The sequence below is a fragment of the Musca domestica genome, unplaced genomic scaffold (assembly GCF_030504385.1).
Source record: "Musca domestica strain aabys unplaced genomic scaffold, Musca_domestica.polishedcontigs.V.1.1 27, whole genome shotgun sequence".
Lineage (NCBI taxonomy): Eukaryota > Metazoa > Arthropoda > Insecta > Diptera > Muscidae > Musca > Musca domestica.
In genome coordinates this window covers 5553911-5574061 of record NW_026712286.1, presented here as the reverse complement: position 1 = coordinate 5574061, position 20151 = coordinate 5553911, and the positions used below count along the sequence as shown (strand labels likewise).

The 20151-nt window shown below is 37.5% G+C and overlaps 1 protein-coding gene across 1 annotated transcript in view; it reads right to left on the bottom strand.

Annotated features, from left to right (window-relative positions):
- Positions 1–19489, bottom strand: part of LOC101893674 (protein commissureless 2 homolog) — an 88656-nt gene extending 69167 nt beyond the window's left edge. The window contains exon 1 of the mRNA XM_005175803.4: positions 19112–19489. Coding sequence (XP_005175860.1) covers positions 19112–19403 — 292 coding nt within the window. The 5' untranslated portion in view covers positions 19404–19489. The remainder of the gene's footprint in view (positions 1–19111) is intronic.
- Between the last annotated feature and the right edge of the window lie 662 nt (positions 19490–20151).

The window sequence follows — 20151 nt, the reverse complement described above, 5'->3', positions numbered from 1 at the left end:
AGATCCTTCTCACAACAACAATCAGACGACGACGACGAAGACAATTACGTGTTTCTATGTCTCTGAGAACGGAAATGATCATTTGAGAAAAAATTATGGGGTATTAAATGCCGATTTGTGTCAGAGAAAGAGAGGGTGAGAGGAAAAAAACTCAATTGATTGGTTTCACTTCGTTGTTTTCCCTTTGATAATGGCCCAAGAAAAAAGGATGCCCGATCAAAAGAAAGGGGTTTCCTCTCTGATATTTGGTAGGAAAAATTGAAACGACAGTTGGCCGATTTGCCCAAGACACAATAATCTCCAATCGTGTTAGATTGATTGACAACCACTTAAAGGATTTAAAAGTTGTCGGATAATTTTTTTATTTTTTTTTTCATTTTTGTTCTTTGTTTTTTTTTTTTTATCTCCGATTCACACCTGAGTAAACAGGAAATGTAATGAGAGGCTGATATCAAAGCCATTTGGTGGGTCATATGGGGTGGGGGGTAAATTTTTAATTGAAAATAATTATAAAAAATAAATATTCTTCTCTTTCTGGGTGGCAATTTATTTTGAAGAGATCCGCTTCAGTTGAGAGGAAAGAGAGGAGGTAAGTAATTAATATTTGTTTGAATTAAAAATTGTATTTAACTACAGATAATTAAAGGTAAAATGCCGCCAAAAAATTAAGGTAGCCTGGATAAAGTATCTATAGGCGAAGACAATATGGATAATGTATCTATGACTTCTAGATCGCTTGGATCTGAATCTGAAGTCTATAAAGAAAGCCGATAATGTATGTACGGTCTCCAGATAACATAAATATTGTATCTAAGGTATCTAAACCGCGTGGTTTATGTATCTACGGTCTCTAGATAACATGGATAACGTATCTACAGTCTCTAGACAGCGTGGATAATGTATCTATAGTATCTAGAACTCATGGATATGGTATCTACAGTCTCTAGAAAGCATGGATAATGTATCTACAGTCTCTTGACCAAGTTGATAATGTATCTACAGTCCCTTGACCAAGATGATATTGTATCTATGGTCTCTAGACAGCGTGGATAATGTATCTATAGTATCTAGAACTCATGGATATAGTATCTACAGTATCTAGAAAGCATGGATAATGTATCTACGATCTCTAGAAAGCATGGATAATGTATCCATAGTCTCTAGACATCGTGAATAATGTATCTACAGTCTCTAGACCAAGATGGTAATGTATCTTTAGTCCATAGATAGTGTGAATAAAGTATCTATAATCTCTAGACAGCGTGGATAATGTATCTATAGTCACTAGACAACGTAGATAATGAATCTATAGTCTCTAGAAAGCATAGATAATGTAGATAATGTAGAAGCATAGATAATGTAGTCTCTAGACTAAGTTGATAATGTATCTACAGTATCTTAATAACGTGGATAATGTATCTATAAACTCTAGGCAACGTGGATAATGTATCTATAGTCTCTAAATGTATCTTTAGCCCATAGATAGCGTGGATAAAGTATCTATAGTCTCTAGACAGCGTGGATAATTATCTATAGTCACTAGACAACGTATCTATAGTCTCTAGAAAGTATGGATAATGTATCTACAGTCTCTTGACCAAGATGATAATGTATCTATGGTCTCTAGACAGCGTAGATAAAGTATCTAACGTATCTAGAAAGCATGGATAATGTATCTACAGTTTCTAAACCAAATTGATAATGTATATACAGTATCTTAATAACGTGAATAATGTATCTATGGTCTGTAGGCGTGGATAGTCTCCAGAAAGCATGGAAAAAGTATCTACAGTCTCTAGACCAAATTGATAATGTATCTACAGTATCTTAATAACGTGGATAATTTATCTATGGTCTGTAGACAACGTTGGTAATGTATCTATGGTCTGTAGACAGCATGGATAATGTATCTACAATCTCTAGACTAAGTTGATAATGTATCTACAGTATCTTAATCATGTGCATAATGTATCTATGGTCTGTAAACAGCGTTGATAATGTATCTATAGTCTCTAGACAGCGTGGATAAGGTATCTAACGTCTCTAGAAAGCATGGAAAATGTATCTACAGTCTGTAGACCAAGTTGATAATGTATCTACAGTATCTTAATAACGTTGATAATGTATCTATAGTCTCTAGAAAGCATGGATAATGTATCTACAGTCTCTAGACCAAATGCATGATGTATCTACAGTATCTTAATAATGTGGATAATGTCTCTATGGTCTGTAAACAGCGTTGATAATGTATCTATAGTCTCTAGAATGCATGGATAATGTATCTACAGTCTTTTGACCAAGTTGGTACTGTATCTTTAGTCCATAGATAGCGTGGATAAAGTATCTATAGTCCCTAGACAGCGTGGATAATGTATTTATAGTCTCTAGAAAGCATGGATAATGTATCTTCAGTCTCTAGACCAAGCTGATAATTTATCTTCAGTCTCTAGGCAGCGTGGATAATTATCTATAGTCACTAGACAACGTAGATAATGCATCTATAGTCTCCAGAAAGTATGGATAATGTATCTACAGTCTCTTAACCAAGTTGATAATGTATCTATGGTCTCTAGACAGCGTGGATAATGTATCTACAGTCTCTAGAGAGCATGGATAATGTGTCTACAGTCTCTTGACCAAGATAATAATGTATCTACAGTCCCTAGACAGCGTGGATAATGTATCTATACTCTCTAGACAGCGTTGGTAATGCATCTATAGTCACCACTTTGTCTAGAGGCCACGGATAAGAAAACATGGATAAATTATCCACGTTCTCTACCTGGCATGTCTTCTGAAATTGCCAAGCAATTAATGCACTTTAAATCACCTCCAAAGAAATTTTTAAACTTAACCGCCACCCACCCCCCACCCCCCTTCTCATTCCCCTCGCCTGGACTTCTGAAGTTAATGAATTTGTGACTCCAAATATTGCCGCTGTCAGACCGGCTAAGTACATTTTGACATTTCACCGTTTACATTTGGCAAACACCTTTTGCTATGCTGCGTAGCTTATCGCGGCTGCCTCTGTGTTTTTATTAACTTGAAATGACTTTTGTATCAACAGTCAGGAGGATATTTACTCATCCATCCATCTCCCGGCTTAGTGTCATGTCAGCATTCTAAAATTATCAGCTCGATGTAATCTTTATTCTATCCAAAACGAGAAAGAGTGTGTGCGTTCGTGCATCGTTTTTACATTCCACAAATGCTTCGTCGCCGTCGTTGTGTCACTTCTTGATATGGAGGTCAGTGTATCATCCATCCGTAAATAGCTGACTAAGATTGAGGACTTTAGGTGGGGAAAATGGTTATCATCTTCACCATGGCAATGCAGCATGGCAACGGAATTCTCTCTCTCATCTCTTGCTCTAATCGGCACCTGTTAAGGAATTTTCAATGCAAATAGCAAATACAACACCTGTGATATCATCAGTATGAGACATCGTCATCTTCCTCGACTACGTTTACCCCTCACTCTCCGTCTCTGTGCCCTCATCACTTTTGGTATGTGGATGTGTCAGAGGTGTTGTAGGATATGCAAACAAATGAAAACAAAAAAAGTAAACGAAACGAAAATCAAACATATTTCTGTCACGGAACATATTTGCCTAGATAACAAGCGAATCCGTATGCTCTTTCATTCGCTCCCTAGCTTCCTAGCCAGCTAGCTTCCTTAGAAAAGTATGAAACTGATGATGACATAAGCAGATTTCTTTTTATCATTCCAATGCTTTCTGTCAAATGAAAGCAGTAACAAAGGAATTTCTTGGAATATCAAAGGCATTTTACTTCACTCATCTCCCCCTCGCCAATGCAGTCGATATTCAATTCGGAGGAGACAACTGGTGTTGGATGAGAATAAGATGGAAAGGACATTGAAGATGACATCGGTACTGGGATAAAACGAAAAATTGAATTTCAACTTTCTTGACATTCATTTGGCAGAATGTTATGAATGGAAAAAAACTGTGCATAGAATTTAAATCTGATTTTCTTCGGGGGTGGGAAGGAGGTAAATTTTGAAAATTTTCTGATGAAAGCAAATAGAGAAAATTAGGATTGTAGGTCAATGAATTGATTATTAGCCGTAATATTGAACGGAAAAGACTAGGTTTTAGTAATGTACTTGCTATAGATTATTTAAGCCGCCTAGATATCAGCAGATACTTTATCCATGTGGACTACAGACTACAGAGACTATTGATATATTATCTGAACGTGTAAACTTCACTATCCACATTGTTAAAAAACCATAGATAAACTGGCAGTGTGGCCCAGATTCCGTATATACATTGCCACGTTCAATTGAGCTCATAAGTATCTTGTCCACGTTGTCTAGAAACCATAGATACATAATTCATTAGATCTTGATACATTATCCACGTGGACTTAATATCATAGATACATTCTATACGTTATCTGGGGACTGTAGATACATTATCCACGCTTATTAAAGACTGTAGATATATTTTCCGCTTTGTCTATAGACTTTAGATAAATTATCCACGTTGACTACAGACCATAGATACATTATCAACGCTGTCTAAAGACAGTAGATACATTATCCGCTTTGTCTACAGACTGTAGATAAATTATCCACGCTGCCTAGCGAATGTAGATACATTATTCATGCGGTCTAGAGGCTATATATACATCACCCACGCTTTCTTGAATTTATAGATATATATTCACGGCCTTGGATAATGTGGATAAATTATCCATGATCTCTAGATAACATAAAAAAGTTATCCACGGCATGTGGATAATGTAGATAAGTTACCCATTGCATCTAGATAACATAAAACGGTTATCCACGGTCTGTGGATAATACGGATAAGTTATACATGGCCTCTAGATAACAAAAAAGAAGGTATCCACGGTCTGTGGATAATGCGGATAAGTTATCCATGGCCTCTAGATAACATAAATAAGTTATCCACGGCCTGTGGATAATTCGGATAAGTTATTCATGGCCTCAAGATAACAAAAATAGGTTATGCACGGCCTCGGATAATGCGGACAAGTTATCCATGGCCTCAAGATAACAAAAATAGGTTATGCACGGCCTCGAATAATGCGGACAAGTTATCCATGGTCTATAGATAACATTAATAAGTAATCCACGGCCTCTAGATAACATAAATAGCTTATCCAAGGCTTGTGGGTTAAGCTGATAAGTTAATCATGATCTCTATACTATGTGGATAATTTATCCGTGGCTCCGGACAATGTGGATAAGTTATCTATGGTCTCTGGACAATGTGGATAAGCTATCCATGGCCTCTAGATAATGTGGATATTTTATTCTTGGCCCCTAGACAACGTGGATAAGTTATCCACGGCTTCTACGCAATGTGGATAAGTTATCCGTGGCCTCTAGACAATGTGGATATTTATGCGTGGCTTTCAGACATTGTGGATAAGTTATCCATAAAATAAATAGGTTATCCACGGCCTATGACAATGTGGATAAGTTATCCATGATCTCTAGATAACATAAAAAGTTATCCACGACCTGTGGATAATACGGATAAATTATCCATGACTTCTAGATAACATAAATAGGTTATCCACGGTCTGTGGATAATGCAGATAACATAAATCAGTTTATCCACGGTCTGTGGATAATGCGGATAAGTTATCCAAGGCCTCAAGATAACATAAATAAGTTATCCACGGCCTGTGGATAATACGGATAAGTTATCCACGGCCTGTGGATAATACGGATAAGTTATCCACGACCTCCAGATAACATAAATAAGTTATCCACGGCCTGTGGATAATACGGATAAGTTATCCATGGCCTCAAGATAACATAAATAAGTTATCCACGGCCTGTGGATAATACGGATAAGTTATCCACGACCTCTAGATAACATAAATAGGTTATCCATGGCCTCGGATAATGCGGATAAGTTATCCATGGTCTATAGAGAACATTAATAAGTTATAGCTTACCCAAGGCTTGTGGGTTAAGCGGATAAGTTATCCATGATCTTTAGACAATGTGTAAAATTTATCCGTGGTCTCTGGACAATGTGGATAAATTATCCATGGCAGACAATGTAGATAAGTCGTCCATGGCCTCTAGACAAAGTGGATAAGATATCCATGGCTTCCAGACAATGAGGATAAGTTTTTCATGACCTCTACACAATGTGGATAAGTTCTCCATGGCATCTACAAAATGTGGATAATGTATCCGTGGCCTCTAGACAATTTGTATAACTTATCCATTGCCTCTACACAATGTGGATAAATTATCCATGGCGTATAGGCAATGTGGATAATTTATCCGTGCCTTCTAAATAACATAAAAGGTTATCCAAGGCCTGTGGATAATGCTGATGAGGTATCCATGGCTTCTAAATAACATAAATAAGTTATCAACGGCCTCTAGATAACATAAACATGTTTATAATACAGATAAATTATCCATTATCCATACGGATAAATTATCCATGACCTCTAGATAACATAAATAGGTTATCCACGGCCTTGGATAATGGGATGAGTTATCCGTGGCATCTAGACAATGTGGGTAATTTATCCGTGGTCTCTACACAATGTGAATAATTCATACGTGGCTTCTACACAATGTGGATAAGTTATACATGGCCTCTAGACAATTTGGATAAGTTATCCGCGTCCTCTAGTCAATGTGGATACATTATCCATGGCTCCCTGACAATGTAGATAAGTTATCCATTATCTTTAGACAATCTGGATATGTTTCCGAGGTCTCTAGACGATGTGTATAAGTTATCCATGGTCTCCAGTTAATATGGATAGTTATCCATGGTCTCTATATAACGTGGATAAGTTATCCGTGGCCTCAAGACGATCTGGATAAATTACCCATTAACTCTAGATAAGGCGGATATGTTATCCACCATCTCAAGATAATGTGATTAAGTTATCCATGGCCTCTAGACGATGCGAAAAGACATCCATGGCCTTTGATGTCAGCCTAAAGGTATGCTATACTTATTAAAGATTCCTCCAAAACACTTCTCTTTTTGCCAGGTTCTTTAACGAATTTTATTTTTTTTATTCTTAAACTTCATTTCCAATTTTTTCTTCTCTTTCTATCATTTTCTTATCATCACTGTTTCCATGCTTCTTTCCTTGGATGCTGTGGCATATGGGGAGGAAGAGCGGCGATGCGTATGCAAGGTTTTTATGGCGTATCATATCTGTTGCTATCAATCATAATTGTTTGTATATAAATTCACACTTGACACTATCAAATGTGTATGGTTCTCCTTTCCTTTCTTCTTCGTTTTTTTTTCTTCTTCACTAGATTCCGTCTTGACAGACTGGCAGTTTCTTCTTCCTCATCTTCTTCATTTTCCCTCTCCTTCCTTGGATCCCTGCCACAATAGATGGTACAAAAAATGAATAGCCAAAGGTTACAATGACTGCCGGCAGTACGGAATCGGAATTTAAGTTGTGTGGCTGTCTGTCTCTCTCTCTCTCTGTCAGTCTTTATTCAAATGTCAGTCATTTCGTCCAGTTAGTTAGTGTGGCCTTGTTAAAGAAATCAACTGACTGACTGACTGGCAGGACTATCTAAAGACAGGATATTTATGCCATGTTAGTCCCTGGCATAACAAAACAGGATATAAAATGGGGAATGGAAAACCAAAAAAAAAAAAACAGAATAGATATGAAACCATAAAAAAGAGAAGAATTCTGAAACTGGAAATGGAACTCAATACAAAACTTAATAGTGAGGCAACGTACGTAACGCGATATGATTGGCAGTTGCGGTTGGTTGATTGGTGGGTGGGTGGTTAGGTTTGATGGGCTCTTTATTCGAACTTCGACTTCTCGTTGCAAGCAATACAAAAGCGTCAAATAGGGAACAATTAGTAGCAACAGTTTTTATGCGATAACAAGCATAAATTTCCTTGCTCTGTGAGCTCATATCCGCAAAACTACTATTGTCACATTAGTAGAAGCCCAGCCACATGGGGTGAGGTGGAGGAGGTAGTATGGGAATTTTGAGAGAAATGAGGAAACTGACAAAAATTTTAAAATGTTAAAAAATGAAGGGGATTTTAGATTTCTTTTAAAAAAAGTAAGACAATGCGGATAACTTGGATAATGTATCTATAGTCCCTGGAAAGGGCGGATAAATTATTTACTGCCAATAGACTTCGTGGATAATGTTGATATGGTAACTAGACAAAGTGGATAAATATTCTTGCTCTCCAAAAAACTTGAAACGGCTCTAAAACAATTATCCATCGTTTCTATATAAAATGAATAAATTATCCATGGTTTTATTGCTTATCCAAGACCTGTAGATAATGCGGTTAAGGTGTCTAGGCAACATGAATAAGCCTCTAGGAAGTGTGGATAAATTATCCATGGCCCCTAGACATCGTGGATAAATTGTACATGGGCTGTCTATAACGCGGATAAGTTATCCGTGACCTCTAGATATTATATATGGGTTATTCATGGTTTCTAGACAGAGTGGATAAATTATCCATTGCCTGCAGATAACGTGAATAAGTTATCCGCGGTCTAAGGATAAGTGTCTATGAACTTACGATAAGATAGATATATTATCCATGGCCTGAGGGTAATGGGGATAAGTTATCCATGGCCTCTAGATAACATAAATAGGTTATCCATGGCCTCGGATAATGTGGATGAGTTATCTTTGGCCTCTAGATAACATAGATAGGTTATCCATGGCCTCGGATAATGTGGATGAGTTATCTATGGCCTCTAGATAACATAGATAGGTTATCCACGGCCTGAGGATAAAGCGAATAAATTATCCATGGACTCGAGATAGCATAAATAGTTTATCCACGGCCTGAGGTTAATGCGGATAAGTTATTCATGGCCACTAGATAACATAATAAGGTTATCCACGGCCTGCGGATAATGCAGATGAGTTATCCACGGCCTCTATATAACATAAATCAGTTATACAAGGCCTGCGGATAATGCGGATAAGTTATCCATGGCCTCTAGATAGAATAAATAATTTATCCACGGCCTTGGATAACGCCGATAAGTTATCCATGGTCTCTAAATAACATTAATAAGTTATCCACGGCCTTTGGATAATGCGGATGAGTTATCCATGGCTTCTAAATGACATAAAGAGGTTATCCACGACCTCGGATAATGTGGATGAATTATCCATGGCCTCTAGATAACATTTATCCAAAGCATGTTCATAACTTGCATAAGTTATCAATGGTCTCTAGATAACATAAATGGTTATCCACGGCCTTGGATAATTCGGATGAGTTATCCATGGCCTCTCGATCAAATAAATAGGTTATTCATGGCCTTGGATAATGCTGGTAATTTATCCATGACCTCTAGATAACATAAAAAGGTTATCCATGGCATGTGGATAATGCGGATAAGTTATCCATGGTCCCAAGATAACATAAATAGGTTATCCACGGCCTGAGGATAGGGAGGACAAGTTATCCATGGCCTATAGATAACCTAATCAGGTATCCACGGCCTGTGAATAATGCGAATAAGTAATCCATGGTCTCTAGATAACATAAATAGATTATCCACTGTCTCGGATAATGTGGATAAATTATCCATGACCTATAAATAAGTTGTCCAGGGCATGTGGACAATGCGGATAAGTTATCCACGGACTCTAGATAATATAAATAGGTTATCTACGGCCTCTAGATAATGCGGATAAGTTATCCTTGGCCTCTAGATAACATAATCAGGGTATTCGCTGCCTGTGGATAATGCGGATCAGTTATCCATGACCTCTAGATAACATTAATAGGTTATCCAAGGCCTGGGAATAAAGCGGATAAGTTATCCATGGCCTCTAGATAGAATAAGTAAGTTATCCACGGCCTCCAGATGACATAAAGAGGTTATCCACGCCAGTGGATAAGTTATCCCTTGGCTCTGGATAACATAAGTAGGTTATCCAAAGCTTGTGGGTTAAGCGAATAAGTTATCTATGAGCTCTAGATAACATAAAAAAGTTATCCACCGACTCTAGATGACATAAGAAGGTTATCCACCACCGCGGATAATGCGGATAAGTTATCCATGGTCTCTTGATAACATAAAAAAGTTATCCAGGGCTTGCGGATCATGTTGCCGAGTTATCCACGGCCTCTAGAGAGCGTAGATGAGCTATTCATGCTCTGTATATAACTCGAATAAGTTATCCATGACCTCTAGACACAAATCCAAATCAAACCTCTTCACACCCCCCTCCATTCCGATTTTCCTTGCTCACTTTCCAACCGCATCCTATGGCAAGTGATCATTATGTGTATTCACTCCTTATTATTATGAAGTAAAAAAAAAAACTACAGCAACAACAAAAACAACAATTACCAAAGCAATATCATACCAAGCAGGATAAACGAAGAGAACAACAACAACAAAAAAGTTGTCATTGTAATGCAAATACATGCACAATAAAAATTTCATTGAGGTTTCATTTGCGAGTCCTTGTTATTCCCTCCAATTTTTTTTTCATTTCATTTGGCATTGTGTGCGTGAGTAAAAGTTTTACACATGTACCCCCAACAACCACAAGAACAGCAAAAAGAACAACAAAAAATGATTATGTTTATTGTATGGAAGCTTCATGTGTGGGTGCTTGGTGGGGTATTAGGGGAATGGCTTCAAAGGAAATATGTGTGTGTTCGTAGAGGAGAGCACAAACCTTATCGTGCATTTTGCTCCACCAATATTATGCAGACATCATTGGAATAATGGCCAACGAAGGAACATATCAGCACCTTAATAGCTCGAACGAGGGAGGGAGTGAGGCAGGGATGTGTGGAGAGGGGCAAGCACAGAGGGAGAACGAGGGAGGTATTGAGTATTTATATTTGAATTTACTCCCCGACAGAAAAGAACAATCTGCTGACTTTTTTATGATGGCTTTATATTCGAACCCATACACACACACACACTGACTCAGCCACACATATGGATCCTGGCTTCCAACACCCTGCCCTGGCAGATTGGTGACAATGGTTCTCACAATAATGCAATAACGAATGTGATAACAAAACGTATTGGAAATATCCCAAGTATTGACAATGCCCTGCAATAATGATGGTCATAAGAAATTTTATGTGTCTCTGTTTGGAACTTTTTTTTGTGTTCTATCTTTTGGATCTTGAGGAAGTTGTTATGTGTGGACTTCTATGTTCTTGAAGATGGAAAATTTAAAGTTGAGTTTAAGGAAAATAATTTAACTGAAAATGGAAGAAAAGTAAACTAGTTAGAAGGCAACTCAGCTGTTCATATTATGGTTTGCCTAAAAGTATGCACCACACATTAATTACACGCAATTTTTCTTTTTATTTTATTATTTTTTAAAAATATTTTAAAAATGTTGTCTCCAATTGTATGCAGCACAAACTTTCTTTCCCAACTCCTAAATGTATGCACTAAATTTTTGTGCAAAACTTATTTCACACCTTGCAGAAAACAAAACTATTTTCCTAAATTGTGATAAACACATTGCCGCAATAGTTTGTCCACAAAATATGCAAGTTTATGTTATGAATAAGAGTATACTTTTAGGCGTCATCGTAGACAAACTTTAAACACTTAGCATATAATTAGCGGGGGAAATTGTTTGCAAAAAAATACAGACTTCGGGCATGAATTAAGTCGACAGGAAAATGATAACAATATAAGTAGAGCAAGTAAAAAATCTGTAAGTTCGACAGGGCCGAACTTTTGGAAGTAATTTGGCAATTTTCAAAAAAAAAAAAAAATCCGTTAAAAATTCTGTTAAAATTTTGAAAATACCATCTTAGTAGGGCCTAGACGACGACTTGGACCTGCATAGGCAACTTTTGCAATAAGCCATTACAATATTCAAATGCGAAACTTGAAAAAAAAAATCGGTGAACCTATACCAACATGTGGACCTGCAAATACCAAAATGTGGAATATTTTCTGTCATAGGCTGTAGTATCCACTACGAATATCAAATACCAAAGTTGAAACAATTCCGATGAATAATGTCGCTAAAATCATGAAAATACCGAATATGGGTAGGTACCGTCATATGGGGGCTATATTATGACGTGGACCCGTGCAAAAAATTTTCTGTCTGAGGCTGTAGTATTCATTACGAACTTCAAATGCCAAATTTGAAACAATTCTGGTAAATATTGTCGCAAAAACCATCAAAATGCCGAATATCGGGAGGTGCCGTTATATACGAAGACGAAGACGTGGACATGTACAGACAATTTTCTGCCATAGGCTGCAGTATCCACTACGAACATCAAATACCAAATTTGAAAGAATTCCAGTGAATAATGTCGCTAAAATCATCAAAATACCGAATTTCCGGAGGTGCCGTTATATTGGGGCTATACGAAGACGTGGACCTACACAGACAATTTTCTTTCATAGGCTGCAGTATCCATTGCGAACTTCAAATGCCAAATTTGAAAGAATTCTGGTGAATATTGTCGCTAAAATCATCAAAATACCGAATATCGGGAGGTCCCGTTATATGGGGCTATACGAAAAAGTGAACCCGCACAGACAATTTTCTGTCGTAGGCTGCAGTACTCATTACGAATTTAAAATATCAAATTTGAAACAATTCCGGTGAATAATGTGGCTTAAATCATTAAAATTCCGAATATAGCGAGGTACCGTTATATGGGGGCTATATGAAGACTTGGATCTGCACACACAATTTTCTGTCAGAGGCTGTAGTATTCATTACGAACTTCAAATACCAAATTTGAAACAAATCCGGTGAATATTGTCGCTAAAATCATCAAAATACCGAATATCGGGAGGTACCGTTATATGGGGGCTATACGAAAAAGTGAACCTGCATAGACAATTTTTTTTCGAAGGTTGTAATATCCATTCCGGACTTCAAATACCAAATTTGAAACAATTCCGGTGAAAAGGATCGCTAAAATCATCAAAATACCGATTATCGGGGGGCATCGTTACATGGGGGCTATACGAAGACGTGGACCTGCACAGACAATTTTCTGTCACAGGCTGTAGTGTCCATTACGAACTTCAAATACGAAATTTGAAACAATTCCGGTGAATAATCTCGTTAAAATTATCAAAATACCGAACATGGGGACGTACCGTTGTATGGGGGCTATATGAAGACGTTGACCTGCACAAACAATTTTCTGTCATAGACTGTAGTATCCATTACGAACAACAAATACCAAATTTGAAACAATTCCGGTGAATAATGTCGCTAAAATCATCAAAGTAACGAATATCGGGAGGTACCTCTATATGGGGGCTATACGAAGACGTGGATCTGCACAGACAATTTTCTGTCATAGGCTGTAGTATCCATTGCGAACTTCAAATACCAATTTTGAAACATTTCCGGTGAATAATGTGGCTTAAATCATAAAAATTTCGAATATAGGGAGGTACCGTTATATGGGGGCTATACGAAGACGTGGACCTACATAGCCCATTTTCAATACCAAAAGTTCTGCAGACATAATACACATTTGAGTAAAATTTTATCAATCTACTTCATTTCGTTCGGAAGCTAGAGTGATTTCTACAGACGGACAGACGGACGGACATCGCTAAATCGACATAGAATTTTATGCTGATCAAGAATATATATTCTTCGGGTGGGGTCTGAAATCCATGTATATTTCGAGGTGTTACACTCGAAATGACAAACTTAATATACCCTCCTATGGTGGAGGGTATAAAAATGTGCGAAAAATCTCGGAAAATGTACCATTTTTGAGAGTGGTTGGCGGGTTCCTGGTTATCCTAAAACCCTGATCCTTTTCCATAGTCCCTTAAACCCGTTTATTTTTGATTTACTTTTTCTACTTGATTTGAATTCAAATATTTCAGTTTTCTGTTACAAAAACCACAACAACTAGCTCTCCATAGCTCTACAACAACAACAACTACTGAAACATGATTTCCAAATCCACAAAATATTGTCGATTATTTCGATGGCTGTGTTGCAGTTCAATGAACCGTAACTAATTACAAATAATGATAATAACAAATTTGCCTTAAGATATGCTGCAAAGAACAAAAGAACGATGTTTGAAGGCTTAAACTATGATGCCAACAACAGAGAAATCCGCACACACACACGCACCCATGCATAGAAGGCTTTTTGTGACCAACAAAAACCACAAATACCACTTGGTTTGAAAAGAGAATAAATTTTGAAAAACTGTTGTTTAAAATAATGAATTTGTATGAATTTTGAAGTATCTCCTAGACAATATAAGCCTTTTTTAATTGTCCAAGAAAAGCCTTAAGATATGCACTACAATTGGGTAATTAATTCATGAGTAAAGGATGCCAACATTCATTAGGCAATGACCTGGATTTGTTTTTGAAAATGAAACCACAACTTGACTCCCTGAAGTTATACCCCGCAATGATTTGTTGTGTGCTGGTGCTCTGGCATATGCTTTAATTTTCGGTTTTTTGTTTCGTTGTAGTCATTACCATTTTCTCCTTAATGTCTCGTGTCGAACATTTATTCGCTTTCTAAATATTTCATGAAGCCACATAATAAAAGTTGTGTTCCTTTTCGACAGAGAACACCATTTTCGAGGCCATTACTTAGCCTATTTGTAGGCTCTTTATGGACCTTTGGAGAATTTTACAATGGCATTGAGGTAGGTGTTACTCCTGCCATTTGATGATGGAATGAAGATAAATGAGACCACGGGCAAATATTGTCAATTTGCTGTACACCTCACGTTTGTTGATCAATTTAAAAGCCTGTAAAAATTTCTGCATAATTTAGTAATTTATACAGGAGATGCAGGAAGAGAGGGAATTCGGGAGAGGACTCCCTCCCAGGCAAAAAGGAGCAAAAGAAAAACATTAAGTCCCGTTTGTCAATGTCTTGGGGATGCAAATGTTTTGCCACATTTCTTGGCGCCCAATTCAACTTCGTCTGCTGCTGCTGCTGCTGCTCGAAGTTCTGCTCCAGTAAGCCTCGCCTCCACCTCCACAGCGGCCGTTGCTGCTGCTGCTACTGATGAGCCAAGGAATATGTTTTTCATGTTGTCATTGATGTTGTGAAGCAACTAATTTAAATTCATGACCAGCAATTGGCATCAATTCAGTTGTTTCTGTTTTTTACAATAACAGAAAAAAGACCCCCGAACAACCAAGATGCCAAAACTTGAATGAAAATAAATTTTCTCAAGGAGGATTTCCCACCCCCCGGCACAATCAAAAGGACTTTTTGAAGTAAATTAAATTGAAAATAACTTTGGCAAAAAAAAAAAATGCGAAGCAGATGAATTTAACATTCCATTTGAATGCTCTTCTTTAAATATTTACCAGACCAGACTCCAAGACTTGAATGATTTATAAGGAATCCATTACAATAATCCATGGCATACATTTAGGGGCTCATTGTAAGGCAGAGATTGAGAAAACGAATGAAGTGAAATAAATTCTAAACGTAGAAAAAGGTGAGTAAATTAAATTCAAAACACAAATGGCAAACATTTGGAGCAGTTGTTTTTTTTTCTCTGTTTGAAAACTTTGGAATTTCCAATGAGTTAGCCCAAAATTGTAGCATACCTTTGGGGGCAGGGTCGGTAAGAAGTTGAAAAAGAAAACGTTTCTAAATATATTTATTGGCTAATTACAATTAAAGACTAGTTTACACATCATGTTAGAGGCATATGTAAAGTAAGTCAATTTTACCATTTTTATAGCATACTTTTAGGCGCTTTTGCTTTTTTGCTTTTCTTCAACGAACACAAGCTAAGGAAATTAAATTCAAGACAAAAATGGCAAACATTTGTAACTTTGGAATTTTCAATGAAATAATGCGGAAATGAGGCATACCTTTGGGTGCAGAAAGAAAATAAGTTGGAAAAACGTTTGTATAGACATATATGGGTAATTACAAATAAAGGCTAGTTTACACTTCATGGAAGAGACATATGTAAAGTGACTTATTCCACATTTAACTTAACTTCAAGGGTATATTACATAATTTTAGGCGCTCCTTTTTTTTACTTATCCTCACGGAACACAAGCTGAGTAAATTAAATTCAAACACATTTTGAGCCCCGTTTACACATTTTATGCCGTTTACCCAATAAGGCAAATAATTCTCATTCACTTGGTAATGCCGTTCACAGATAGTGTTCGGTATGGGTTACGATGAGACTGGCTTGCTTCCGCCGATGGCTTGTCATAGGATAGTTAGTGATTTTCTGAATCATTTTCTGTCCTCCAACTAACCGAATCGTTAGTTGGGAATACTTTTTCAACTGCCTCTCATAAAGTTAAGTGGCCGGCAATTCATTGACACAGTAACTATCCGTAAATAACTTCGGCTCGCTGTTCCGCAGGAGCTTCGGCTCACTGTTCCACAGGAGTTTTGGGTCACTGCTTCGCATGGGTTTCGAGTTGCTTTTCGGCTCGCTTTTCCGCAGGAGCTTCGGCTCACTGTTCCACAGGAGTTTCGGTTCGCAGTTTCGCATGCCTTTCGACTCGTTTTTCGGCAGTAGTTTTGGCTCGATGTTCCGCAGAAGCTTCTGCTCGTTGTTTCACAGGAGCCTTCGGCTCGTTGTACCCTATATTGCTCAAACATTCTTAATTATTTAGAGTTGTTATAGACCATAGTGCTAGCTAGAACAGTTTCCTAGCCATTATAAACGATTCAAACAGCTAAACCCGAACAGCGAGTTGCCGAATACAAACGATTCCGATCCATCTGATTTAGCTTAGACAACGACTCCCGTGCAAGCACACAGTAAGTTGCCGAACCCAAACGAATCCCAATTCATCTATGAAGGCCTTGACAGCTGCTCCCGAACATACCACCCATGGGCTGCCGAACCCGAAAAATCTAAGACGACCTGGACATATTCTTTCGAGCATTTCTAGAGTGAATTGCTGTCCCCTAACAAATATCCCACTAGTCCTCAAGTCGTTCACGAAACAAACACTTATGTGTACTACTGCTACAACAACAACAACATGAGTCTTTGGCTCGTTGTACCCTATCGTAGCTCAAACATTGGTAATTATTTAGAGTAGTCATAGACCGTAATGCTAGCTAGAATAGTTTCCTATCGAACATACCCACAGCGAGCTGCCGAATCCCAACGAATTCCCATCCATTTACCAAGGCCTGGACAACTACTCCTGAGTATAACCATGTTACTTGCCGAACTCTAACAAATCCCGATTCATCTTAGAAGACCTGGACAGCTAGTAACGAACATGGGCAGCCGATTCCGAAAAACCTAACACGACCTTGACATTTTCTCCTGAGTATTTCTACACTGAATTACCGTCCCCTAACGATTATACCAAAAGTCCCCTACCCGTATCCAAAGACCTGGGCATCAACATCCCAACCACCTACATTGTAAACCCTGATTGTCTTATAGGAAGCTTTCAGTGTTGAAAAGATTCCAAGATTATATTATTAGAAAACAAGTAAAAAAAGCCGAGCCGGGCCGAACTTTGAATAACCTCCACAATTTGGAACGAATTTGGCAATTCTCAAAAACAATAAAATCCGTTAAAAATTCTGTTAAAATCCTTTAAATACCGAATGTAGCTGTTATATTAGGGTCTATACGACGACAGGGACCAGTATAGGTATAATTTGTCATAAGCCATTACAATATTCGAAACTTAAAAAACATCGGTAATAATATAGCTTGAATTATGAAAATACCGAATATCGGAAGGTACCGTTATATGGGGGCTATACGAAGACGTGGACGTGGAATCTCCTGTCACAGGCTGAAGCATCCATTACGCACATCAAACACCAAAAAGTGAAAGAATTCCGCTGAATAATGTCGCTAAAATCAACAAAGTACCGAATATCGGGAGGTACTGTTATATGGGTGCTATACGAAGATGTGGACCTGCACAGACAATCTACTGTCATAGGCTGCAGTATCTATTACGAACATCAAACACCAAATTTGAAACAATTCCGCTCAATAATGTCGCTAAAATCAACAAAATGCCGAATATCGGGAGGTAGCGTTATATGGGGGCTATACCAAAAAGGGGGACCTACATGGTCCATTTTCAATACCAAAAGTCCTGCAGACAGAATATACATTGGAGTAAAATTTCATCAATCTGCTTGAATTCGTTCGGAAGCTGGAGTGATTTCCACAGACGGACTGCTAAATCGACATAGAATTTAATGCTGATCAAGAATATATATACTTTGTGGGGTCTTAAATGTATATTTCGAATGACAAACCTAATATACCCTCCATACTATGGTGGAGGGTATAAAAATATATATTTTTTCATTTTATTATTACATTGGGTCACCATAATAAATTTGAAGATTTTGAAAATATTTCAAATATTGTTATAGAATATTTCAAAACAAACTGTCTTCTCTTCTTCTTCATCATGATCATTATTTCCATAGTCATGGTCAAATAAAGAAAAAAAATTGTCTCATTTCACCAAAACAACTTTTACTCAAATAACCTCCTCTTCCACAAAAAGTTCCTCAACAGATAACCGAGTTGGTTTTCAAAACTACTTGGCCTGGAGCCAATTTTTTTCTCTGTACAAAAATTATACCACAATTTGCAATTTTTCTTTCATTTTTTTTAACAAAACTATGGCAAACAAATGGATGGCAGAAGCAGCAGCAACAGTCGAGTAGAGAAAGCCAGCAGCAACAATTTGTTTGAAAACCAAACCAAACAGCAATATATGTTGAAACCATAAAACACTGGAGTTTATGGGCCAACAATGTTGCCACATAGACTTTTGGCCACAGATAACGAAAAAAAACAAAAACAACAAAAACTTTGAAGAAGAACATTTTGTAGGATTTGACATCGAACAAATTGTTAATTTGCCATGCAATGTTAGGGGCAAAACACACACACACACACTCAAAACCAAAAAAAAAAAAAAAAAAAAAAACGTTCAAATTTACCCAATGATGAATGAAGTGGTGTTTTGCTATTTGCCAGCCTAAAAGTATGCTTTGAATTTCAAGCAACACACATTGCCAAAGATACCGAGTTAGTTCGCCTCTTATCGCCTTTTGTTTTTATCAAATTCTATCTTATATCTACAGTACTAGCTCTTCACTTACCCCTCACCGTTCCCACGGTCGTAATGCTGTCACTATCAAAATCGCCCTGCTCACTGTGTACCCCTTGCAGGCCACAGCATGATAGACGGAAGAGTAGACAACCCGTACGACCGCATTGATTGCAAAAACAAAACGAAAAGCCCACAATTAAAAGGAACCAGGCCAATACCATCATGCTGACGATAAACACATTCTCCATGGGATTCTCCAGGTGCGATGCTACACCACTGTTCACCATAATCAGCAACTGATCCTCGGCAATGTGGGAGTCTTTGGGGGAGTTGCTTGGCATTTTTGTTTTTGCCTTTTGTGTGTTGAGGAGTGCGCGTCAATCGTTTTTATCTCACTGTCCGTTTGTTAACGCTTTGAAAAGGAAACTGCAAGGCCCCCAGCTCGGTGACACACTCATCGGTTTTTCTTGTTTGTTGTTGTTGATCTTGAAATGTATGTTCCGCCAGCTTCTCGCCACCTTTGCCTGATCTCCAAAACTGTTTTTATTTTTATTAAAAAAATAATTTTCTTATTTTATTTTCTTTTATCGGGCCTCTATTTGTTTAATGGCAATTCTTCGTTAGGCATCTGCGAACTTCTGGTTAGCGGGCAATCGATGTTTGTTTACACCTGAGCGGCAAAAGAGAGAGAGAGAGAGTCTGGGTTGTTAGTTAACTGTTTAACACCTGAGATACGCGAGAGGGAGAGTGAGTGTGTGTGTAAAACTGTTAGTTGAGCTTTTTTCAGTGATGTCAATGTCTTGGTTTTTTTTAAACGCCTAAAAAAATAAGCAGCATTGATGAGGAGAAATTCAAAGGAATTCTTCGTTTTTACGATATTTAAAGTATATTTTCATAGTTTTTGTAGAAAAATAAAAGTGAGATAAGAAATAGGAGACACATGTATTGCCATTTTTAAAGTCTGCAGCCCAAAAACTAACATAAAAGGAGGGGGCAAGTAAACGGCCACCAGATTTTTTTTTTAAATTTTCGGATTAAGATTTCTTGCATTTTAGTTAAACAGTGTCCTCGGCAATATTATTGATTAAA